This window comes from Amblyomma mixtum, chromosome 5, assembly GCF_055824585.1.
Source record: "Amblyomma mixtum isolate Tamu chromosome 5, ASM5582458v1, whole genome shotgun sequence".
NCBI classification, from domain to species: Eukaryota; Metazoa; Arthropoda; class Arachnida; order Ixodida; family Ixodidae; genus Amblyomma; species Amblyomma mixtum.
This window is the reverse complement of record NC_143016.1, coordinates 70,965,984-70,992,015: the sequence shown is the minus strand read 5'-3', so window position 1 is coordinate 70,992,015 and position 26,032 is coordinate 70,965,984. Positions and strand designations below refer to the sequence as shown.

Below are 26,032 nucleotides of genomic sequence, written 5' to 3'. Positions count from 1 at the left end.
GGACTCACCAGGCGCAGCCTGGTCTAAAGCGTACTACGCCGCTGTGGAAGAACCGCAGAAGAATTCCTAGGATTCGGTACGGGCGTGATGGACTCCTGAGAAGGGTGCGCGGTCGCCACACAAAAGAGCGCCACAGTGCACGCGCTAGTCAGAAAGGGAAACGACATGACTGCGACCGAGAAAGGAGGAAGCGCCCCTCTCGCTTTAAGCCTCCCAAGCGCTGCCTAGGCTTTGGACGCATGTCGCGGAGAGGCGTGACTAATCAGCCCCTCAGCTTCTGTGAAGCGTCGCCTGGTCGAGCGGCCGTCCGACCGCGACCGCGCAGGGCGCGGCTGAAGTTTGTGGATTCTAACAATACATCTTTCTTGTATTTAGTGTTTGGTTTTTTGGTCATTCACTCAGATGTAAAAGGAAAGATGGATGCAAACCAAAATTTGAGCTTCGGACTTAGAAACGAGCCGTATTGTTCCTCTAGCCTGATGGGCAGAGTGATTCATGGTTTCGGCGGGTTCGCATTGCCATACCTCGACGATGTTGCCATCTTTTCGGACACTTGGGAAGTACATCTCGAGCACTTGCGAGTCGTATTTTGCAGGTTTAAAGAGACAGGCCGTACTGTGAAACCAGCTAAATGTCACCTAGGTTACAGTGAAGTGACTTATTTGGTCCATGTGGTGGGGCGCGGCCGGCGTAGACCTTCCGACATCAAGGTAGCCGTTATTGTAAACTCTCCCCAGCCAACCAGTTTAGCTGGATATTACCAACAATATGTGAGAGACTACTCTGACCTTGCCAACCCGCTGACAGACGCGCTTCGAAAATCGGAGCCCGTTAAGGTGACGTGGGACTCGAAGGAAGAGAATGCGTTCTAAATGATGAAACAAGCCTTGAGCCATAAGCCGGTTCTAACGGCACCAGACTTTCCGAAAGGTTTCATCTTTGAATGTTACGCGAGCGATCGCGGAATGGGAGCGGTGCTATGCCAAGAAGATGCTAGTGGTCATGAACGACCAATTTTGTATTTGAGTTGCAAACTAAGTTGTAGGGAAGAGGCATACAGCACCTCTGAAAAAAGTGCGCCTGCCTTGTGCGGGCAGTTCAGAAGCTGGCTTGTTATGTCTCCGGTTCAGAGTTTGTTGTGGAAACGGACCATTTCCCTCTAACCTGGTTAAGTAACATGTCGTCTAAAAGCGGCCGTTTGCTGAGGTGGAGCATGACCCTCCGGCAGCACAATCTGGTTGTCCGCTATAAGAAGGGAAGGTTGAACGCGAACGCCGATGCTCTAAGTCGTGCATTCTAGGCCTCGCTTCTTTCAGTGACCTCCTCGTTACTTACCTTCTCTCGCTTTGCAGCAAACTATCATGTTCGAAGGAAGAAAGGGGCAAAAATGAATGACCTCATTTGCTTCCTCAGTAGTGTGTTTTCGGTCCAAATGATTTCAAGGGGACCAATCTTATTTTCATTATTATTGTTGATTATTAAGTGCTCCTGCTATTTTGATGTGTTGATACTTTGCAAAATGGTTGTTTGAACCTTGTGTACCAGATCGTACACATGCCTCTTGTTGCAGCGGGAATAAATGGGGACATCAATTTAGTTAGGTTAATCTGGTGTTTGACGGGAGACAGAGGGCACTTGCTCGTGTTGGGTGTTGCCTTTTGCCGGTCGGTTTTGTAGTCTGCAGAACGACCAACCATGACCAGTGGCGAGAAGCAAAGGGAATCGGAACGACCTCAGCGAAGCTGGTCGAGGTGCCTTGGAGACAACGAGGAGAACAGAGCTCCGGGCCTGCGAGTGGGACCTGGTGCTCGTGAAGTTACCTGGACGTGAACTTGGAAGAGCCTGACGAAGATGCGCGCCAGGCATCCGAGCCACGTGGAAGCAGCTCGTCTTCCCGGCGCCTTATCTGATGGCGGGGGTGCTGTTATGCCGGGAAACCCGCCCGGATTCCAATTCTGCAGGTCGCAAACTTTCTCCTGCGAACGTCCCTTTGACAAGCCCTGGTGATGCGCCGCAAGGCAACGCGCCCTAACGCTCCCTTGACAAGCCACGATGCTGCGCCGTAAGTCAGCGGTGTCTAAGGAGAAGCATCGGCGAGCAACGTGCCTGGACACGTCGCTGGGTGCCAGACTACGAGGCGCCGGTTTCCCTTTCCCCATGGTGTCACCGCGCGCGGCAAAATTTGAAGCGGGTGGCCGGCGCGGTCGCTGGTTGGTCCTTTCGGGCTGCCGTCGAGTGCTGCCTTTGGATTGGCCAGTTCTGAGGGGCCACCGTTCCTGAGGCTATATAAGCGCCACCGCTGCCGCTTGGATAGCAGCTACAACTGACGGAGTGACCGAGTGACCGACCCACCGTGAGTCGAGTGCTGCTCACGAGTGGAGTCGGATGGTGTGACGTGCTGGTGTCTCGCTGATCGTCGCTGTGCGAGAACAGTCGCGTTGTATAGCTCTCGGCCCCCGTGCCGATGTTGAACTATATTATGTCCTGTACATAGTGTATAAAGCGTTTTCTTAGTCTCGCCGACGCCTGACTCGGAGTCTTCGCTACCGCTAAGAGAGCTGGCAACGCTCAGTCACGAAACGGGTGGCGAGCGCAACGGGACCACCTCTATGGCACAACATTGGTGGCAGCCGTGGGATGCCTAAGTCACAACATTGGTGGCAGCGGTGGGATGCCTAAGTCACAACATTGGTGGCAGCGGTGGGATGCCCAAAGTCACAACAATACCTCCGACGCCTAGCTTTGCGCCGGGTCACTCAACCCACCAACCCTCCCCCCTCCCCCGCCTCCTCCTCCTCCTCTAATCATGAATCTCCATCATCTCCGATCACGTCACCACCAGGCTCCTACGCCGCCATAGTAAGGATCCTCGGTGCCAGCGTCCCTCTCTTCCACTACACCACCCTCTCCATCCTTGACTGACGAGAGCCGCTCCTTCGACCTCCGGCTCGCAATGCTGGAACGCCAGCAGCGAGAGCAGCAGCGCATTTCCCACGATCTACAACAGCAGATACATGCCTTGACTCAAACCCTCCAGACAACCACCTCCTCTCTTACCTCCCAGCTTAGCAAGCTAAATGAGCACCTTGCCACGTTCACCACTCCTTCCTCCAGCGCCCAGGTCGCCCCTTTGGCTGACCTTGTAGAAACCACCACTCAGGCACATCACACTCGCTTGGTTCAGCTGGAAACTTCGGTACTCCAGATCCTTACCACCCTCCAAGCACAATCAAAGCAATTGGAATCCTTCGCATCTATGCTCCAATCCGTCCATGAGTCACTGCCCCCGGCAAAAAAGAAGGAACGCGTACTATCGCGTTCCTCTCCACTATCATAATGGCGTTTGGCGAGGACCTCGAGATTGTGCAGTGGAACTGCCGAAATCTTTGCCACAGTAAGACCCCCCTCCACCAGTATCTACTCACCCGCCCCTCCCTACCTCATTTTCTCCTTCTCCAGGAGACCCGGACGGCCCGCAATGTCCCAGGCTACCGCGCCTACCATGCCACTACGGCCACACCACTTGCGTCTATTTATGTACGCAGTGACGTGCTCGTAGAGCAAATTGACATCCCCTCCACCCTCCTTAAATATTTAGTTGGTGTGGTTTATTACCACCCTTCTTCCCGCATCTCACTCGTCCTTTTGTCTTTTTACAACCCCCCTGTCACTTCCTCTTTATTCTCTGCTCTGGGCAAATTCCTTCACTCTCTTTCTTCTACCTCCCATCTCTTTGGTGGTGATTTTAATGCCCCTCACACACTCTGGGGCTACCCACAAACCCTCAAACCCGGCCGCCTCCTCCATTGTCTGGCCCAGGAACGCCACCTCACCCTTCTTAATACTCCTGGCTCTCCTACTCGAGCGGGCACTGCCTCGCAACGCCCTACGACACCCGACCTCACTTTCTCTCGGGGTTCACTTTCCTTTCACTGGCAGGTGACAGCCGAAACTCTTCTAAGTGACCACTTTCTCATCCATATCACCACCTCTCTCTCCCACGTCCCTCGCTGTCATCCGATTATTCACACTGACTGGCATGCTTTTCGCACTAATCTCGCCTCCGACTCCTTTCAGTCCTACGACGACTGGACGTCGCGCATCTCTGCAGCGCTCACGTCCAGTAGCCGTCGCGTTCGCTCTCGTTACCCAATCCAAGACCCAGATCCTCACCTTCTCCGTTTATGGCGTCGCCGTAAACGTCTTCAACGCTCCTTTCGCTCCCAACCACACAATGCCCAACTTTCCTCCCGGATCACTGCTTTGCGGGCCGAGAACGTCGCCCACTGCGCCTCCCTCGAGCACTCTCGTTGGAGTGCTCTTTGTGACCGTCTTGACTCTGCATTGCACTCGCGATCCACATGGTCTCTCTTCAAATCCCTCCTTGGCACTAAGCCTGCCCTTGCTCCCACTCTAGCTAAAGCCCTCACTCAAGGAACTCCCTCCGGTGTTTTTGATCAGCTCGCCTCTCTCTATCTCCCGCCCCCTCTGGCACCCTCCTACCCGGTGTACTGCGGTGGACCTAACCCCGATCTAGACCAATCCTTCACTCTCCGGGAGCTAGAATCGGCTCTGTCTGTTAATGCTACACGCTCGGCTCCCGGTGAGGATGCCATTACATACACCACACTTCGCAACCTTCCTGACTGCGCCAAAGAATTCCTCCTTAAAACCTACAATGATGCATGGGACAGCGGCTGCCTGCCCAGCTCCTGGACCTCCTCCCTCATTTCTATGATTCCAAAGCCGGGCAAGCCTCTCTCTCTCTCTAACCTCCACCCAATCTCCCTGACATCATGTGTTGGTGAGACCCTTGAGCGAATGGCCCTGACTCGCCTCTCTAATTTTCTCGAGACGAGGGAGTTCTTCCCTCATTCTCTCATCGGCTTCCGACGCCACGTCTGTGCACAGGACATGTTTCTGGTTCTCCAGCACACGTTTCTGTCACCTACCCCCACTCAAATTCACGCACTTGTGACCGTCGATGTTCGCAAGGCCTTCGACGGTGTTTGCCACGACCACATCCTTTCCCAACTCGCCTCCCTAGACTGTGGCTCCCGCATACTGTTATATCCGCTCATTCCTCTCTAAACGTGTCGCTCGCTTTCGAGTCGACACCTATCTGTCCGACCCCCACAACCTCACCCGAGGCACTCCTCATGCTGTTCTCTCTCCTACCCTTTTCAATCTTGCTATGGCCCCTCTCGCCTCCCAGCTAGCTGAAATTCCCGGCCTGCATCATATACTTTACGCCGATGACATCACTCTCTGGTGTTCATCTGGCTCTCCCGGTCACGTACAGGACACCCTGCAACGTGGCCTAGATCTCATCGACTCCTTTCTCACCACCGCTGGCCTCTCTCCTGCTCCTGAGAAATCCGAGCTTCTCCTTCTCAACCATTCCTCCTACCAGCGCTCACACAACCACTTCGTCTCTCTCCACCTTTCTGGCTCTCCCATTCCTGTCGTCACACAGTGCAAAGTTCTTGGCTTCCCTTTGCATGCGGCTAAGAATGTGCAATCCCTTCACCGCGCTGTCACCACCTGCCACTCTGTAGTGAGTGAGTAGAAACTTTATTGATTTATAAGATTTAGCCTGCGGTGGAGGTCTTCTTCAAGTCTTCTCTTCAAGTCTTGAGGTTGCCTCCTAGCCTTGGGTGGTCCCCTAGTCCAGGGCTCCACTGAGTCTGGCCACCTCGCTTGCGTGTGCTATGAGTGCCCTTTGGGCCTCTAGCTCGCAGCTGGTGAGCCGGCTCTCCCATTGCTCCGCACTTGGTGTGTCGTGTTTGTGGAACGATATGTTTCTGTCGCATTCCCATGTTATGTGGTATAGTGTTGGCCTCGCTTCGCACCAAGGGCATGTGGCGCGGTATTGTGTCGGGAACATCTTGCTTAGTATATATAAGTTGGGGAAGGAGCCTGTCTGTAGCTTCCGCCATTTTACGGCTTCTTCCTTGCTTAGCTCTTTGTGTGGTGGGGGGTATTTGTATCTTAGCCCCCTGTATAAACTTAGTGTTTCAGAGTACCCAGCCCCTAGGCTAGTCCAGAGCTCCTCCGGGGCTTGTGACCCCCCAGCTCGGATAGTAAGCCCTCGAGCTAGTTCGTCCGCCCTTTCGTTGCCCCAGACCCCCGCGTGGCCTGGTATCCAAATTATGTTATGTTTCTCTCTCCTCCCCGAGGGTGTCCCCTCGCTGAGGATCCTGAGTGTCGTTTTGCCTACCCTTCCTTTTGTGTAGTTTCGACACGCTTCTTGTGAGTCTGTTAAAATATTCAAGGGTCTCCCCTTTCTATCCCCCTCCCTCATTGCTAGGGCTATCGCTATCTCCTCCGCCTCTGCTACATTTGATGCCCTGGCCGTGAGGCTCGTTATGTGTTCTCCCTGGTGGTTGACGACTACCGCCACCATTTTATTTCCTCGTTCACCATAGTACGGGGAAGCGTCGGTGTATACCGTGCTGTCCCTGTGCCCTATTGTTTTTTCATAGTATTCTGCTCTGGCTCTCCTCCTGCTGGCATGGAGGTTTGGGTCCATGTTGCGGGGGATGGGTTGTACGCTTATGTTTCTTCTTAGTGCGTCTGGTATGTTTGCCCTGTTGTTGTGATGGTTCTCCGTCTCCCGACCCTGTTGCGGGGGATGGGTTGTACGCTTATGTTTCTTCTTAGTGCGTCTGGTATGTTTGCCCTGTTGTTGTGATGGTTCTCCGTCTCCCGACCCAACCTAGTCAGAAGTGCTCGTCCGGTTCTTGTGTCGCTGAGTCTTTGAAGTTGTGCCTTTATTTGGCATTCACTCAGCTCTTCAAAAGTGTTGTTTAGCCCTAGTTGCATTAGCTTCTCGTTGGACGTGTTCCTTGGTAGATGTAAGGCTATCTTGTACGCTTTGCGAAGGATAGCTTCTGCTTGCTCTCTTTCAGCTTTGATGGTTACGTGGTATGGTAGTGAGTATGTTATTCGACTGACTATCAGGCTGTTCACCAGTCTGATTGTGTCTTCTTCCTTCATGCCATGCCTTTTGCTGGCTACTCTATTTATCATTCGGCCTACTTGCTCCGCCGCTTTGCGTAGCAGGCTGAGTGTGTGGCTGCATTTCCTGCTACCTTGCAGCCACATACCGAGTATTCTTATCATTCTTTGTTCCGGTATGTTCTGCCCTTCTAGTTTCACCTCGAGGTTAGCCTCTGTAGGGTGCCTTCCTACTCTGAGAAGTTCGGACTTTTCGGTGGAACACCTTAGTCCCCTCTTCTTCATGTATCCTTCAATGCAGGTGGCTGCCGCTTGTAGACTTTCTTCTTTGCTTCCTAGCGAGCCTTCGCTGGTCCATATGGTGATGTCATCCGCATACATTGCGTGTCTGATTCCTTGTATCTGGCTGAGCTCTTTGGCTAGGATGATCATTGATATGTTGAAGAGCACTGGTGATATCACTGAGCCCTGTGGAGTTCCCCTGCATGGCGTTTGAAAGACCTCGCTTCGTAGGTCTCCCAAACCCACCGTTGCAGTTCTGTTTGTGAGGAAGCTTCTCACGTAGTCGTGTGTTTTCTTTCCGCAGTTGGTGGCGTTGATGCCTTCCATGATTGCTGCGTGGGATACGTTGTCGAAGGCCCCTTTGATGTCCACGGCCATGACTACGTTTTCCCCTTTGCTTGGCATTGTTTCTAGTACTTCTTCTTTGAGCTGAAGCAGCACGTCTTGGGTCGATAGATGTTCCCTGAAGCCGAACATGGTGTTGGGGTACCATCCTCCGTCTTCTAGGTGTCTTTGTATTCTTTTAGTGATGATTCTTTCGAAAAGCTTGCCCAGACACGATGTTAACGAGATAGGTCTGAGATTTTCTATCTGCAGTTTTTTGCCTGGTTTGGGTATCATAACGACTTCCGCGTGTTTCCACTCTTTCGGAACCGTTCCCTCTTCCCAGAGTTTGTTTAAGTATTTTGTGAGCTGTTCTACCGCTTCATCGCTGAGATTTCTTATCAACGAGTTCTGGATCTTGTCCGCCCCCGCTGCCGTGTTCTTTGTCGTTGCCCTTTGTCGTGTTCTTTGTCGTTGCACCTGTTCTTTTCCGTAGCATTTCTCTTTTACTGCTTGGATTAGCTGCTCCTCCGTCCCTTCGTATTGGTGGATCAGTCTTTGTATCGATTTGTTACTTTCTGCTTTGTTCTTCGATGGGTCCATGAGCTTCCTTAGTATTTGCCACGTTCTGGCCGTGCCTAGGGTGCCATTCAGTGTTGTGCTGAATTGTTGCCATCCCTGTCTAGCCAGTTGTGTTGCGTATTCTTCCGCTCGCTGGGTGATTTCTGCTATCTTCTTTTTTAGTTTCCTGTTAAGCTTCTGTTTCTTCCAGCGTTTGGTTAGGCTTTTCCTTGCCTCCCATAGGCCGAGGAGTCGTTTGTCTACCTCTGGTGCCTGTTCTGTGCGGTTAACTTCTTTGGTATATGTATCTCTTATTTGTTTAAGTTGTTGGCTCCATTCTTCTAAAGACGTGATGTCGCCTTTGATGCTTTTGCAGTGGGTGCGGAAAGCGTCCCAGTCTGTCAGTCTTGCCTTGCCTATTTTCCTTCTGATGCTTTCGGCTTCAATGGCCACTCTGATTATAAAGTGGTCGCTGCCTAGGTTCTCCTGTGTGTTTTCCCACTCTGCTTGTTTAGCTCCTCTGACAAAGGTTAGGTCGGGACACGTGTCTACGCTTACGCTGTTGCCTTGCCTTGTGGGTTGGCTCTCATCCGTAAGTAGCTCGCAGCCTGTGTTTTCTGCTGCTGTACATATGCTCCGCCCTTTTATGTCCTCTTTTTTGCTGCCCCATTGCGGGCTTTTCGCGTTGAAGTCTCCTGCTATAACTAGGGTGTTCTGCCCTGCAAGTTTCTTTGCCTCCGCGAAAAGCTTGATGAAGTCTCCCCTGTTTTTAGGTGGGCTATATATGTTTATAACAAAGGTGCTTTTTGCTTTCCTTTTCCTTTTGGGAATTATTTCAGTTATCACGTGTTCTAGCTGTGTGTCTGCTATTTCCCCATGATTTATTGCTGTTATTTTGTCGCTAATGAGTGTTGCTGTTTTCCCTTTTTCCTGGCATGAGTAGCCTCTTAGGGTTGGGGTACAGTTTGTTTCTTGTAATAAGATTAGGTCTGGTGGGGTTCCCCTATTGCTAATGAATTGCTGCAGGAGCCCCTGCTTGCGCCTGTAGCCCCTGCAGTTCCATTGCCAAATCTCTAGTTGTTGTCCTCCTGCCATGTTGCTGTGTTGCAGCTACTATTGTTCCCTTGGGTTTCTGTACCGAACCTCCGCTCATTAAAGAGGCGGTCTCTGGCGTCGTTTAGTGTTCTCTGTGTTGTTTGATTTTTAACGTAATTACGGAAGCTCTGGTCTTGCAAAGCTATCTTCTGGCTTAGTTGTTGCATTTGTTGCTGCATTTGTTGTTGCATTTGCAGCATGAGTGTTTTTAGGTCTTCCCCTGCCGTGTTGGTCTCCCCCATGTTTTGTGGGTTCTCTATAGTTTGTGGTGGTGGTGTTGCCGTTCTCACTGGTGAGAAACCTGTTCTCCGTATCTCCTGTAGTTCTGCGATTAATTCGCTGATCTGCTTTCTTAGCTGCCTATTCTCCTTTCTTATGTTGTTGATTTCTGCTCTTAGGCTTTCGTTTTCTGCCTTGGTGTCTGTTGTGTTGTTTTCCTCGTGCGGAGCAAAAAGTATTTTGGGAGAGCCGCCTCCCCAGCTTACCTTAACTCCGCCGCTTTTCTTCTGCTGCGTTTGCTGCTGGCTGGCCGTGGTCTGGCTCGCCTCGCCTCGTCCCCGGCTCTGGCTCCGGTCCCGGCTGCGGCTGTTGCTGCGTCCCCTGGACTCGCTTCCGTAGTCAGGTTGTTTCTCCTGGTCCTCGTTCCGGAACCAGCGTGGTCGTCGTCCTCCATTTCTGCCTTGGCTGCGGCCGCGTTGCTGCTGACCCCAGGCTCGTAGCTCTCCGAATGATTTTAGTCGCTGTGTGCATTCCCTTGCTCCTGTGACGTGGGAGCCCTTGCACACGAGGCACTTCGGTACGCATTGGTGTTGCGTCTCCGGATTTGCTTGGCCGCATTGCCTGCACGCCTTGCTTTCCGGGTTTGGGCATACATCTGCTCGATGCCCTTGCTGGTAGCAGTTGTAGCATATCTGCCTCGTTGGTCTATATGGGTGGCACCACATCTCTCCCCCGTAGAGCAGGACTTGCTTGGGAAGGATTGGGCCGCTGAAGGTAATGACTGCTGTGCTGGATCTCCCTAGCATTCGTGCCGCCAAAATCTTCACTCCGTGCGTTCTTGTCCTTAGGTTGGCCTTTAATTCTTCTTCTGGGGTTCCCGGGTCTACCCCGTGGATGACTCCCCGTAGCGTTCCCTCCGGCGCCGCCACGTGTGCCGTGACTTGGTAGCTTCTTCCACCGAAGTTGAGCTGCGCTATGTTTCTGACTTGTTTGGCTGTCTCTTCCTTATTCGTGCTGACGATTATGATGTTTGAGCCGTTGCGCAGCCGGATTATAAGGTCTTCTGCCTTGCATCCATGCCCGGTGGCTGCAACCACCGCTCGCGCCACTTGGTGTGTTTGCAGCTCTCGCACTGCTAGTCCCTTTGGCCTCAGGATCACCTTTAAATCTTCTTTCGGTAGGGGAGGGAGTCTCCTCTTCGGCGCTCCTTCCCTCTCGCCTTGCTTGGCGGTGCTTTGTTTGTCGCCTGTGCTTTTCCCTTCGCTTGAGGGGCTCGGATCCCCCGTCACGTGGCCTGCCGTCGCTTCCTGGCTCTTCCGTATTTTCTTGTGCCGCCGTTGCGACATGGCTACTGTCCAGTCTGAGTCCGAATCGTATTTGCGACTCGCCTGCGCTGTTTTTGTTAGGGTGCTGCCTCCCGGGATTTGGGTGTTCACCGTCGGGCCCTGTACGTGGGATCCCCCGGCGGTGGCGTCTCGTTGGTCTTCCTCCATTCTTTCTTGGGTCTCCATAATTCGGTTTGCCAAAAATTCATGTCTGGCATGGATGTCTTGCGTCTGGGCCATCTTTCCGCTGCCTCCGTCGCCTGCCGAGGTCGAGGAGTCCGCGGAAGTCGCCGCCCGTGAAGCCTAGTCGCTAGGCCTAGCGTTGGCTTAGCTCATGCGTCCACGTGGTTGATCTTCAAGACCGGATAAATCCAAAAATATTGGGCCCACCGGTTTGAAAATGGTGTCGTCGTGGTCCGCTTCTCTTCCTGCGTCGCCTCCCACCAAAATTTTGGCAGTTCCGCTGAGTTGACCGGGCCAAAAAGCCCAAAAACTGCGGAGCGCATGTGGCGTACGTCCGCTCGTAGTGGTAGAGGAACGCACCTCCTGCCACTCTGTAACTCACCTCCTGCGGCGCGTGGTCACTCGACGCTCAGGTCTCCACGAGGCTCACGCGTGCCGAGTTGCCCACGCGCTGGCCCTCAACAAGGTCTTGTACTTTGCACCCTACGCTTCCTTCACTCAGACTCAACTTAACGCTGTCGAGACTGCCCTTGTGGGCCTCTACAAGGCAGCTCTCAACCTCCCTATCACTACCTCTACCACTAAGCTCTTTGCCACAGGCCTCTTCCATCCTCTTCGTTCTCCTCTCAGTCTCCATCGTGACTCGCAGCTTGCCCGGCTTTCCCTTACCCGTCAGGGTCAGTGGTTATTAACTCAAGCGGGTATCTCACCCATTCCAATCTCCCCGTTTACCTCTCCTATTCCCACCCCCGCCCCCAATCTTCGTATCCTTCCCCTCCCGACCAACATGTCCCCCGTCCTGCACGCCGGACGTCGTCATGCGGCCGCACAGCACCATTCCCCTCTCTTTGATACCCAGGGTGTAGCTTACACGGATGCCTCCTTCGTGGCTCCTCGAGGTTCCTGCGGCTACGCCCTGTACCATCCACACCTCCCTGCTCCTGAAACCCACACCAGCGGGCCGTATCTACACCCTCCAGACGCATTGTCCCTCGAGGTCCTCGCCATTGCGCATGCCCTCCAGTCATTTTCCCTCCTTCCCTCTCTCCAAGAGTACACAGTCTATTCGGACTCACAAGCCGCTATACACCACATACAGAAACGCACCCTGACCCCTTCTCTCCAACAGGAGGTCGAACGAGCGGTCTCCGCACTGCAGCCTTCCATCGTTTTCCTCCGCTGGGTCCCTGGGCATTCAGGGATTGACGGCAATGAGCTGGCCCATCAGCTCGCCCGCGACACACTTTTCCGGGCACCGTTGATCCCCTGGCCCAAGCCCTCGGAGGACGGTGGGAGACTCACCCTTCGCCGCACCATAAAAGAGGTCTACCTTGAGCTCCGCCTCGACAAACGCCTTTACCCTCCACCTCATCCATCACTCACGGTGCCGGAGTCTCGCCTTCTTCGGCACATTCAGATGAATGCAGTTATCACCCCGTCCCGCCTCTTCCTCTATCGCTATCGATCGGACCCTTCCTGTCCCAACTGCCCCTGTATCTATGCGGACCTGGCCCATTGCCTATTCTATTGTCCGGCTGCTCAGCAGTCGGGTTCCTTCCCCCACCCTCTCTATCCATCACCACCTGGCTCGACTGGCTTGGCGCTGAAGGGGAAGAAGAACAGCGGCTTCTGGTCGCCCAGGCGGTCGAAATGCTCGGCCTGTAAATTATGGTCGATTAAAAGTCTTTTACTACTACTGCTGTGTGAAAAATAGCAAGTTGTATGTAATTGTACATACGTGCCTTGCTCGAAAATTTAGCCTCAATCTATCAAAAAGCTGGAGCAGCTGATGAGCTGCGCTCAAATGTCGCATTAGTGTATTTTGAGGAATCGAAATGGCACACTGTCTCACTTCTAGTGTCACTGAAAATTTTTCCAGTGACTCACTTCTAGGGTGTCGCCTCAAACGCGCAGTGAGGGCAGGGAGGAAGGATGGAGTCAAAGTAGAGGTGCCGTACGTAGTGCAGGGCTCCGACATAATTTCTACTGCTTGCGGATCTTAAGCGTGCACTGACAACGCAGAGGACACGGGTGCCTTTTGCGTTTTTTCTGTATCGAAACGCGGCTGCTGAGCCCGGATTCGAACCCTGGTGCTCCGACGCGCTAACCACTGAGGCACAGCGGAGGATTTTTCTGAGAACCCTGAAACAGCTACCGCGCCTGTGAAACAGCAAAAAAGCTACTGTGCCTTTTATTTCCTTACAAAAGATAGAACACGTCTCTTCTCTCGCCAAGAGAGCGATTTCCGTCCAAAAAATTTTTTTGCGCCGCTCTACCTGGTTATTTGCGCGTTCAAAATCTTTTTGCTGAGTTGGGGCGTTTTGTAGAACAGCAATTTAATCTTTTTGTGTAATCCCCACGCTTAATTATCAAAACCACTACCCACAACATCATCGTACGTGACAGAAATAGTAAATTGTGAATTGTAGCGGTTCACGCCCCGTAGCGTGAACACCGTAGTGGAGACCTTCGGATTAACTTAGACCACATTTAGCGTACGCTAACTTCGCACAGCACACGCCTCCGTGGATATGCGACGCCGTGACCGAGATCGAACTAACAAATTTGCGGTCAGCCGCCGAAAGCCAAAGCCACTGAACCACCGCGACGTACGTGGAATGGTGAAAATTCCGCGCTCGGAACTGCATGCAAGACCCATAAATCAAGACTCACAGTGCTGAGCAGTATAAGCTAATTATTCTCGTCCAGTGGTCTGAAAAGACGCGGGATGAAGCTCCGCGTTTGACTGGTACTCGAAGTGCCATCAGGTGTTTAAGATGGTCATCAATATGCAAATGAACACTTCCCTAGCGGAACATCTTCATTGATAACATCTTCATTGATTTCAGGTCACTGGTGCCTCATTCAATCGTCCCTCGGACATATTACAGGCGCCTGCATCCTCAGTCACTCGTCTCCTACTCACGTCGCCATCACACCCACGCTGATTGCAAGTCAGGTAAAAACCTTAGCATGGTTTTTTTTTTTCATTTTCTTTGTCTGCGGTGTCTCGATAACTTCCTCGAACGCTTTAGCCTCTTTATAGGTAGTCTCTATTATTCGTATTTCTTTCTGGTCGAATTACGGGCTTAACGTTACCACACCGTCGGAATCCGCCTCGGCACTTCTGATAGCATGGAGCAAGAGTAATTACTTTTTACATCGTTTACCTTGTGTCTCTTGCTGTGCTCCTTCAATCATCGGGCATGCAACGTTTAAAGTAAAGCGGTTTCTTGGAAGCTTTCTCTTACTTCCTTAGTACCCTTCGTATTGAATTCAAGTTGTTTATACGGCACATTTCTTTTTGTTTTATGCCGGTACTCTATTGTGGAAAAAGCGCCCTGTTGGGCTAGTTGATAGGGAGGTGACCACTTTAATGACTCTAAAAAGGACCAAGTCAGGTTGGAGGCTAAAAGAGGAAGCAGGACGACGATGGGCCCTCGGGCCGCTCTAGATGGCCCTCGGGCCAAGCCCACTGTCAGAATTTGTACTTCCGGCAGCTAGCTGCGCAGACCAGCCGCTCAACCCTCCTGGTAACTGTTCATCTTTGGTCAAAGGCGCGAAACAGGCACAGACACAAGGAAGGGAGACCAATGATGCACAATCTTTGGATCTCTCGTTTTCTTTCTCATAACGCTAGACCAAAGATTGCGAATTCACTATCTCTAAAACTAGTGCCAAAACAGCTTGCTAGCGGACTGTCTCTCAATCTGCATCTTTTTGCAGGTTAACGCTAAAACAACGTCGCGGTCATCCATTGGAGCTCTGCCACAACCTGCACACGGTCCATGCGAAAGCTGGAGCCACGCCCGCTGACCATGCCTCGAGAGGGTACCCAGAGCTCGTCGGCATGCTCAGGGGTCGCGACTGAGGTTTGCATCCGCGTGTCAATCCTCTTTTGAGCGTCCAGCATCTCTTGTGGATCACGTGAATGTTTCTTACAGCGGCGACTTGCCTCGGCTTTTTTTATCTGTAAGAGAGTAATCGTTCCAGAAAATAGCGGTCTGCATCGTCGCCCAAAGTATAGGTGTCCCCAAAAAATGCTTTGCCGCTCTCCAGCATGGAGCAGCATGGCCGCTCTCCGTGCTCCTTGAACCGTTCCCAGCCGGGTTATATACGTGCTTAGAACGCCATTCGTCTCCTTTTTAAAGCTAGTGTGTTATTTGGCTCCTTGTGCGAAACCCCGCCGTCGTCGCAAGCCCGTGGCCGAAGCACGACTCGCAAAAAAATTCATCACCCCTCCTGTAGCAGCTGGCCGCATGCGTCCCTACCGCCATGTACGTCAAAGCGCGACTGTGATGTCCACTGACCCAGGTAACCAGTTACGCATCTTTCCTTTCCTCTCCTCAAAATCAATGCAGCAGTAGTTGTTACCAAACCGTTGGTGGTTTGTGCGTTTGTGTTGATTCATAGATAGATGGCGGCGAGTCCTCATACCACTACCAACCTTTGCGCCACTGTACTGGCAGGTGGCTGTTCCTGTCACAACCACCCGTAGGGACTGTGCGACCCATGTTACTCTACCCAAGCAACTTCTCGAACAGCTGGCGCGACGCTCCTCCGAACTTACCCGCGCTTCCTCCTACTGCCTGCATCTCGCGCGGCATTCCTCGAACTAAGCCGAGCTTACCCTGGTAACTTACGCTAGCTTCCTCCCATTGGTCGCAGCCGGCGAGGCGCTCCTCCGGACTTACCCGAGCTTACTTCAGTGAACGTAGCTGAGCTCTTTGGTGCGGCGATTGTGACAAGGCGAATGCAATGACGTGGGTGCTGGCGCAAACATTTAAATCTGTTTCTTAGAAAAAAAATTCAAATTTAACACCTAGGAATTGGCTGTGTTCAATGCGGAAAATACCGGGCGTGCTGATTCCCAGTACTGGTATGCAGGCCAAAAGAGTGAGCAGCGTGCCTAGTCGTCGACTGGCGTTTCGCCTTTGACGTCTCGCATGTGGCGTCTTTGCGTACCGATTTCATCCTTGCACCTGAAGCTGGCAATGAGCACAGTGGTAGGTGACTTGATTCGCAGTGTGCCTAGTGTGCGCTCTAGTTTCTTGTAATTATCCTTGACCTCATCTTACTTGAAGCGGCGCTTTTCTGTAGTGCGCAAACGCGCTGGCTATCCTTTGTAGCTATCCGTATAAACTACCCAATCCTACCCAACACCATGTATAGGTCATACCGCATGACATACGTCATACACTACCCAACCTATGAATGTCATAAGGAGACCCTCTTTTCCCTTCCCATTCCTTCTCAATAGCAACGAGCGCCTCGGTTTAGACAGTCTTGATGCCATAGGAAGCAAATAGGGTCCTCGCACAGCTTCCGCCCTCACCGCTTGATCACATTGGTACGTGGAACTCGGTGTAATACAGGACGTACTATGTCCGCCGCTGTGGACGAGGGTGGCGCTGGTGAACACTGAAGTTTAGGTTGCACGCAATACATACCCCTAAAGCAGATTGCACAGCCATCGCCGTAGCTGAGCTGGTAGAGAAGCGGACACGAAATTAGGAGGTCGTGGGTTCGGATCCCACCGGCGGCTTCTGGCTCTTTTTCTTCCGCTTTTTGATCAGTTGCCTTTAAATAATTACGTATTAATATCCGATTGATGAGCACCACAATTTAAAAGTAACATCCCCTTTGCTCCTTGGTTTCGGTGACTGTTAGGTTTGTAGCCGTCATTTCTTTTTTCGTTTTTTTTTTGTGATTGGCTGAAGCCTGGCTGCAACGACAATATGGTCTCGCTTCACCCAAGAAAATAACGAAATAAAATCACAGTGAAGTCGTTACAGTGTAGCTCTGTAGTAGGGTGGCTGCGAGATGATGTGGCTCCGGTATTCTGTCATCTTGAAATTGACTTCGCTGTGAATTCATGCAGGTGGTCGGGGACGTAGGCGCGGCCGTGCAGCCTGCCCTCAATTTCCTCGAACAAGACCATGGAGACAGCGCCAACACCCAGCTGCACGCCGTCATCGACGAGGTACCGGCAGTTTACGACCACGCCGATTCGCACCGGCAGCAAGTCAGCAAACAGCTCAGTGCTGATCCGCGTTGCAGGTAAGTGAAGCAGGGCACGCATGATTCACGAAAAGGACAAGGATCAGGAGAAAAACACTAGAAACTTGTGACCGTTCTGTGAATGCCATGATAAAATGTCATTTCTAACGCGACTACCTTGAATGTGCTCCAATATATGTACGTTTACTGGTACGTACTATCAGCAACGAATGAAACGCGAACAAGAAAACTGAGGTGGCAACACAAAAACAACAACGTATTAGCTCCTGTATTGGAAATACAAGCGCGGTTGAATGACACTTCTAAAGGTGAGTCCTCGTGCCTTCAAAATGAATATAGCAGGAGCTAATATTCAGCTTCCCCTGGCTAAGATCTGCTTATTTTGCAGTGTGTGGTTCAGTTGTCTTGTTCGCGTTTCATTTATTGCTGATAGTACGTATGCACCTAAGTGTGTAAATAAGGTCCAGTAAATCTAGGGCAGTAACACAAAGCGCCGCTCGCGCCGGCGTTGTCGGCTGGGTCTCGGTAGTATTATACGTAGAGCACAGAACTCAAAATTGAAGCTTCCTGCACTACTCATAAGTGAGAGAACTCTCAGAAAGTCTGAAACGGCAAGCTTCATAAAACCGGGTTTGACTAGGGCCCGACTAGGGTTTCTCCATGCGAAGGTATGGAATAAAAAAGTGTTCTCAATAAGTCACTCTTGCGCCGATTCGAGTAAAAGTAGCTGCATTTGAAAGTCAGACATGATCTTGAAGGATTTTCGCGAAGCATTTTCACGAGCAGTCTATATCGGTAGCATCTGGCACTTCCGTGAGACCGTGATACTTCCCTATACGCAGTGTTAAAAGTGGCACAGATTGTTTTCTAGAACGCAAAGGAGCTGCGTTATAGACCTGATATAGTAATGATCGGCTAACTGCGCTTGTTATAACTGGCCACAGCAAGTCGCTGCAGGGAGCTTTCACAAGCCTCAATTCTGAAATTCTGCCACATCAAGGAATATAATTCTGATAATGAGGTTTGCGGGCTTACAAATTCTCTGTGTAGTTGCGCAAAGTAGGATTTTGGTCATTAAGTAGCATTTAAATCAAAATAGTCGTACAGAGACTCAACTGAACAACGCTCAAAGTGATCACTAATGCTACTGAGGTATACGGCTTGACAACGCATTCGTTTTAGGCCTGCTCATGTCCACAGGTGTACTCTGTATGTCCGTCTTACGCAGGTGTGACCTCGTCCGGGCTGACTGTCGTCTCCGCCTTGAGGCCCGCTGCCGAAGGGGCGATCGCGAGCAGCGGCGTAATGCTCGGCATGGAGACGACCCCTCGGCCCGCGGGGTCCTCGGCGAGTGTCGCACGCCCCACAAGCTGGAGCGTGAGACTGCGGTGCTTGGATAGGGGGCCCTCTCGGGTGCAAGCTGCTGTGTTTCGATACGAAACCACGGCAGCCTGCCAAGACCCGAGAAGCGGGCCCCGTGCGCGCCACATCACTCATACGGGAGCTCGTCGGACCGCGACAGTTCAAACCGACGAGCTGCCGGGAAATTTCATTATCATTAATCTCCGTCTGGACTGAGTTCGTTTTGAAACAGTATCGGCCCTGTGTCTGAGGACACGGGAGAGCATCCCCGGTCACCTGACCACAGGGCCTCAATTGAATAATATCGGCAATTACTTTCCTCGGCAAACAAAATGAACGATTGCGATGAAATCGAATTTAAAATCTATTTATCCGAAAAAGCGCAGGCATGTATTCTGCATACTTTCATCACTTCATGAATTCAGACAAGGTCATCTGCATGGAGCCACGGACGTTGCCAAGGATTACACAGCTATTTGGCACGGGCCTTCGCAAGTGGGAAAAACGAACCCATCGTCAACAGTGTCCCCGTATTTTCCACTGTTGCGTTATACTAATCGAGCTTCTGTGGTTTCGAATTCTCCACACTTCTGAGCTCTTTGCGCCGCTCCATGCTGTGGATGAACTCACTGCAAGAAGCATAGGCGCGGTTCTTGAATCAGTTCTCATTCTGCTCTCACCGACTGACGGCCACTCTTTACACTGCCTGCTTCGAAGCCGTTCTTAGCGACCCCGGACCGCACTGGTGACTGCTGTGCACGAGCTCAACTGTTGTTCTCAACCATGATGTGCAAGTGTGACTGCGATTGTCGTAATAGCACGACTTGGCTGTGGCTTTTGGCGTGGTGGACACTGCGCGTTCACGACTGGGAAGCAGTTCATCGCATTCGTCCGCAATTCTCCGGCCATTTGTCCGGCGCATCGACGCCGACGCTACGTGTTTGGCAGTGAACTGTGCCCTGGACATGCCTCCACCGCTTGCGTCCCATGTCGCCGTCGTCGTGTGAACGCACTCTAGACGGTGCGGTTGGTCTACAACAGCAGCCCACAGCGTCTGCGGAATGGCGGTAATAGCTAATAAACCGCTTTATGCGTGGGGCACTCTATGCCCCTCGCCCATCATTTTATGATTACTTTATTCAAAGTTGCTAACAGCGCCTTGGGAGGAATAGAGGATTACTGCGAGTTTTTATTCTTCCCAGCATTGGTTGCCATAACAGCTTACGCAATTCTATGAAATCGTGCAGAAGTGTCTGCGTAACGAAACTCCATGCGGCGCTGCTGCATTTGTCGAGCGGATTGCTTGTCCAGTTGCGTACAAATGGCAGTGAAGTTAGCACCTTCTTCCTTATCCCCATTCGCGAGAGCACCGCAACGTCTGAATTTTCTCCCTTGGAATGCGATGTCACATGTTTTGTAGATACGTGGATGGCTCTCATTACACTGATCACCACCCTTCTCAGACCACTCTTCGAATGTTCTCATCCCAACATCAATATCGAGTCTTCCATCTCCAAACAGGGTGCACAGAATGATTGATCGGTTGATTGGTTTTCATTGCGAAGGCAACACTGATGTTTAAGGCACTTGGTAGTATAAAGGATGAGAGTGGTAAGGAACCAGCCGATTAATTTAGACTACATCTATATAATTTACGAGAGCACCCGAACCTCTGCTCCACCACCGCCGCCGTCACGCGTACCGAGACGCATGGACCGCCAAGATCGATATCCCCTTAAACGCCGCACGCGTGCTCCCGCCTAACCAATAGAGCACGTGCCGACGCGCTGAGCGCGCCGCGCTTGCAACCGGTCGACAGGACACTCAAAATGTAGGCAACACTCCCAGACTGTGAGCCAGCGGGCCAAACATTTTATTTGCGAACACCTACTCAGCGCGTCGCACGCATTCCACCACCCTTCTGGAGACGGCGCGTGCAAAGAATCAACTCTTATACCCCCCTCTGCCGTCTTCTTCACCTCAAGCCTCGGTTTTGTGGAGACTAACGCACAACGCGGTTGCACCGAAAACCCCGAGTGCATGTGTAATACTTTACGTTCCTCTCAGATGTCATGCCCTGTGTTTTGTTATTTTCAGAGAAACATCACGAAGAGTAACTACTGTAAAAACGCGAAATCCGCACAAAGATTCTCTCCCTGTGCTCATCTTTTCTTTATTGTTTTTTTCTAGCACATATGCGTCACTTTACCCGATAAAGAGAGAACTGAACTGAAATGAAACTGCGAAAAAACATTATCTACACACATACATGAAGCGTCAAGTAGAAGGCTACTTTTATTCGCTTTTTTTCTTGCCTTCCATTTCGTGTCGCGACTCAGAGATCATTATATCTCTGTTCTTCAGAGGCAGCCGATATCTACACCGATCATTCGCAAGGCGTGCCCATGGAGCCTTCGCTGTCGCCGTCGGTGCTGCTTCACATCGGATGACTGTTCACTAAATCCTCTACCAACGGTTCCGCGTTGTATGGAAAGTGATGCGCGTTCAGCTGCGCTCTAGGCGAAAAGAACAACGGGAATTACAGATTTAAAAAGGATTTTCATCTCTAGTTTGTGTTCTTTTCTATATCTACGGCCGCCGTGGAGCTCATTCTCCATGCAAACACGCTGGCATCAGCGAATATCTTGCAGCAGTTGCGAACGTCTTTCGCAGAAACAGTAAGGCCACCGCTCTCCAAAACTCCTCTGGTTCTGACATTGCTTGCCACATTAACATTTTTGTTCAGCGTGGTACTGCAACTTTTCTAGTCTAGTCTGCGGTGCGATCTTCCAAAGATCAAAGATCGCGTCATCATTTTAACGGAAGCGTAACAGCTCAACAGTGGTGTGCCGGCGTGTCTGAAGGTTTGAAATTCGGTGGCCAAAAAAAGTTGCTCCGGGATACACGTCATGCGCTAATTTATTGAGACCAATCTCTTCCTTGTTCAATCTCTTTTTTTCCCGACGTTCCTGCTCCCTGTAGAGTAAGATGCCTTCAAAATTGTTGACGCAGCGATGGTCGACGGCCCATCATCGCTGCTATGGGGTGATAATAATGGATACGACTAATAATTGCGAGGTTTATTGGCCGTGTTCCATTTTTTTTTTTTTCGGGCATTTTTTGGTAGGCTTTTATCCGCAGCTGTCGATGCTGTGGCTCAATGCGTAGCATAACAAAATTACCCACAAGGAGCTGCCTAGGAATGTTAAAAAAATAATTATCCAAATTTACCTTCTGACATTAGAAAACCTTCGTCAAACACTTCATGTGAGGCTCTAAATATGTATGAGCGAGTTTGTTTGTTGCATCAGGTGCGAGTTCAGTATGCACAACTGAGCCTTTTAGTCAGCCTCTTCATGCCACTTCGTCGCACTGCAGCATCGCCGGATATCATTTGTTAAAAGCATGTGCACGCTAAAGTCGCTGCAGATCGATGAATACTAAGTGAAACTATAAAAGTAATTAAAACTAAAAACCCCGTCCAAATTTAGTGCTGTTAACTTTATCATGCGAAAAAGAAGGTCACAGCGCCAGAAGAAGATTGAGATTAGCTCAGCGGTGTGATTTAAGCAATCATAGACCACTGGTGAAGTGCAGCAAGCCTCATTGACGACTGCGGTTTTATTCGCTAAGATGTTTCCGTAAGGTGAACTTGAAAAGGCCCGCCACTTCAAAAAGACTAAAGAGGATATCTGCTCAGATTTTTTGTTTTATTTGTGAATACCGCTAACTGAACCGAGGCATGACTCTGTAAGACTAAATCAAAATACGATGGTGTAAAACTGCATCACAGTGGCTTCATCAGTTCTCGGCTCCATGTTACAAGTGGTCATGATAGCCCAATTTTGAATCCGTATACTGCGACGAAAAATTCATAGGTCACTTAAGGCTACTTACGTTCTTTGCAGGCGGAAGCATTAGTGTGTCATCGTCAGCGTTTGACCTCGACGCAGGTTGCGCACTGAGAATTGAAACGGACGCACGCCTCCGAACGCTGATTCCACAAACTCTGGGTACCCAAAGATCCGAGTGAAACACTCGCTCATTCGGCCAGAATACTTGTCGTGAGCTGGCCTCCAATCTAAGAGACGTATGCTGTATGCAACGAGAAACCGTATGACACCACCATAACGGTGTACAACGAATGGTTCCGTCACAATTTTGATACGAAAATTAGCTTTTGAGGGAAGGATATGACACAGTAACTGACGCACATCTCGGTGGACACCTCAACCGCGCCTTAAGGGATAAGTAGAGAGTCTGGGAAGGTATACAGTTGAACGTATATACGTTGTGGGCTTGAATTCCCGTCGTAAGCTAATCTCCAACTTTACGAGCGCATGTTAAGCTATATGCAACGAGAAATCATACCACATCACCCGGAACACTGTACGATGAACGGTTGCTCACAATTTTGGTAGGAATGTAGTCGGTAAAACTGGCGCCACATTGAGGTCCTCCAGTGGGGATATATATAGACGCACGGAATGAATATGATTGTCTTAAATAGTGGTTCTCGGCTTGCTGTGTGCTTCCTACGGCCGCTTGATCACGTCACCTTATTTGTCTTGCCACTGCTGGGGCTTTCTGAACCATCTGCGAGCACACACACACACGCCGCTGGCTATTCTCGTAATGGGACTAGTAGTAGTAGTCGTACAAGACCTTTATTCGGCCGTAATTTACAGGCCGAGCATGTCGACCGCCTGGGCGACCAGAAGTCGCTTTTCTTCCTCCCCTTCAGCGCCAAGCCAGTCGAGCCAGGTGGTGATGGATAGAGAAAGGGGGTGGGGGTAGGAACCCGACTGCCGAGCAGCCGGGCAATAGAAGAGGCAATGGGCCAGGTCCGCATACATACAGGGGCGGTTGGGACAGGAAGGGTCCGATCGATAGCGATAGAGAAAGAGGCGAGACGGGGTGATAACTGCATTCATTTGGATGTGCCGAAGAAGGCGAGCCTCCGGCACCGTGAGCGATTGATGAGGGGGAGGGTAAAGGCATTTGTCTAGGCGGAGCTCGAGGTAGACCTCTTTTATGGTGTGCGGCCTTCACATTAAAACTATGTCTAATAAGTATGCGTTCCTTTCGGCATATCCAGCCCGTCGTTAACTAGCAGTTGCAAATATTTCCTCCATAGCCGCCGGCAATTTTGGCAAAAAAAAATGAATATTCACATAAAAGTGGGACCGCCGCTTTCATTAAAGCGATCATTCATTAACCTGTTGAGAGAAGAACTGCCTCGTTCTAGCATTTTGATTGCTGCAAAAATGGACAAGGCTAAGTACCAGCACATTGGCTTCCCCACAATAATAAACACAGTAAGGCAAAGCCAGCTTGACAGGCTCTTTGAGGAGTGCGCAAGGTGCTGCACGGATTCCTCGAGCGAGTAGTCTTGTATATCTTCATCTACCATGAAACTTGTCTGCAAAGGCAGCATGAACTCCCTATCAAACAGAAGAAACGCGTTATTCACGAATTAATTGAAATGAAGCAGCAGTTAGTAGCACAGGAGTAATTTCTTGAATGGTCCGTTGGGTTCTTCGGAAGGGCTCAGACCCTTCCAAACGTGGATGATTCGGCGATCATTAAGCAAGATGTGCAGATGCAGAAGGTTAAAGGAGTTTTATATTTACATGAACATACAAGTAAAAATTATGAGTTACAGAAGCAAAGTCACGCAGAGAATCTGAGCAAACTAACTTAATGGGAAATTCTCACACAGCGAAAACACTCTAGATGACCTTACTTATCGACCTAAGGTTAAAGCATAGGTACGTGTAGAAGTACGTGCCAAGCACAGAGTCCTCGCACAGACTGCTGTCCAGTGCTTTTTCTAGCATTTTTATACGTTTTGCAAACAAAGAGCTTAAGGCGGTTATGTTCCGAGGTCCGCCCTACGCTTTGATTAACCAATGAAGTTTTAATACTAAGTAGCTACAGCCAATGTCGGTTGGCCACAACTTGGAATCCAGAGTTTTGCAAAAAAAAATTACAAACACATCAAGAAAACCTTCCGAATATCCTCTCCACGCGGGACTTCTCGCCCTCTCCGCGTGATTTTCTCTCCCTTTGCACTCTGCACGCGCGTCTTCACGTCCGGCTTGTCGCCGCTGCACCTGCGTGCCACTTCTCGAAGGATGACGAGTTCTTCTCGCTAACTGACAGGGCGAGTAATTTGCTGGTCCATCGCGGAATTGTCGGATGGCGGAGGCAGGAAACGAGCCTCGCGACGCTTCGGTGCTGGCATGAATGCCTGCAAACGAAAGGGCCCCTCGCAAACCTTTTCGCAGGTTCGCATTTTTCCGCGGAAGTGGTAAGAGTATGCGCTGTAGTGGAAACGACAGACCGGATCAAACGACGCCGCCTGCCACCTACTACTCTTTATACGCGCCACGCGTGCTATCTTGGTAAGCTGGCGGATGCGCCCGCTTAACAATGCTGGGGGTCCTCGGCCGCCATAGCGATGCTGTGAATCCGACAATGACTTCCGCGCTTTTGTGTATGCTTGCGAAAGAACACGGGCGAGGAGCTCGGAGAACTCTCCGCATAGACCGGAGGCGTTCAGTTGCCTCAAGCTGCAGTAATTAAAAAAGTAACGAGGCGTTAGTGAAGCGTGGCCTTACATCTTGTTCTAAGCATGACAGTGAACACTAAGACGCTTGTGAATCATCTCTAAAATGGTAATCAATGAGCAGGGAGCGTCTGATGTTGCACTTTGCTTTCTAGCGTTGCCTAATCGATTTCGCTACTTCATTTATTTCTGAATGGTCGGGAAAGTGGCGCACTTGATTTTTCGTGGAGAAATTATGCATATTCACACTGTCTAATCGTAATTAGTTTCTTTTAAAAAAAAAGAATCTGTGTAGAATAGGAAATCTTTTTTGTTTTTCCTCTTCAAGACGAAAATAGGAAACAGCCTTTCAGAGACGAGCGGAAAGACATTCGCTACAGAGATCATTAGTCTCGAGTAGCGCACGTCTGTCAGAAAATATTTACGTGCTGGTGTGCATTTATAGCTTGGCCGTTCATTTCCTGCCAAGAAAGTGGGCGAATGTGTACAGCGAGCACCACTGTCCGTTCCTGCTGGCAACCAAGCAGTTCAATGAAAGACACACGTGTGCTGCTAGCGCTCAAAAACGAATGAAGTGAATTGTGTAGTGATTTTAATCGTAATTTTACCCATATTTCCACCGCTTTAGGTATAAAGGGGTGATTTTTTTTTTAATTTGTACAGATTCTAAATTAAGGACTACGAGAGAAACATCGGTGCGGTCTGTTGAGCTGGATTGCTGAGCCGGAGCATTTCAGCCGGGAAGCACTCATTAGCGCCTCACTGGTCGCATGCCAGGTTCCACTTAGGAACCATTATCATATCGTCTTAACGCAGGCTGTCCGTCTTCGCGGGACATTCTCGCGCCGAAAGTAGTCAGTGCCGCGAAATGTTGCCGCCTTAACCCCTTAATATTCTTTTTTGTCATTCTGACCCAACATTTCAAGCCCATCATAATAAAAAAAAAAACAACTGAAGCAGAAGTAATGAGGGATACTCCCATCGCAGCTCACGCAAGTAGAGGGTCTTCAAGCTCAAATTTCAGGCTGCTGCTTCGTGAACTTTGCACGCTTGAACTTTTCACGCTTCGTGAACTTCGCACGCTTGCAAACATCATTGCCACTTTTAACTCCGCATATTTAGCATTCGC

At 50.6% G+C, this 26,032-nt stretch overlaps 1 protein-coding gene across 1 annotated transcript; it reads left to right on the top strand.

Moving 5' to 3' along the window:
• Positions 1-13,798: 13,798 nt before the first annotated feature.
• LOC149342598 (uncharacterized) lies at positions 13,799-19,759 on the top strand. The gene is made up of 4 exons (XM_089542195.1): positions 13,799-13,908; positions 14,676-14,821; positions 16,831-17,009; positions 18,199-19,759. Exons 2-4 carry the CDS (start codon positions 14,738-14,740, stop codon positions 18,368-18,370), a joined length of 435 nt encoding a protein of 144 aa, XP_089398321.1. The 5' UTR covers positions 13,799-13,908; positions 14,676-14,737; the 3' UTR covers positions 18,371-19,759.
• The last annotated feature ends 6,273 nt before the right edge of the window (positions 19,760-26,032 follow it).

What these genes read in the sequence shown, in the direction of transcription:
- LOC149342598 (XM_089542195.1), top strand. Translation starts at nt 14,738, where the DNA reads ATGCGAAAGCTGGAGCCACGCCCGCTGACCATGCCTCGAGAGGGTACC. An exon ending in GCTCAGGGGTCGCGACTGAG is followed by an intron (nt 14,822 to 16,830) that starts GTTTGCATCCGC and finishes GAATTCATGCAG; the next exon opens with GTGGTCGGGGACGTAGGCGC. An exon ending in AGTGCTGATCCGCGTTGCAG is followed by an intron (nt 17,010 to 18,198) that starts GTAAGTGAAGCA and finishes CGTCTTACGCAG; the next exon opens with GTGTGACCTCGTCCGGGCTG.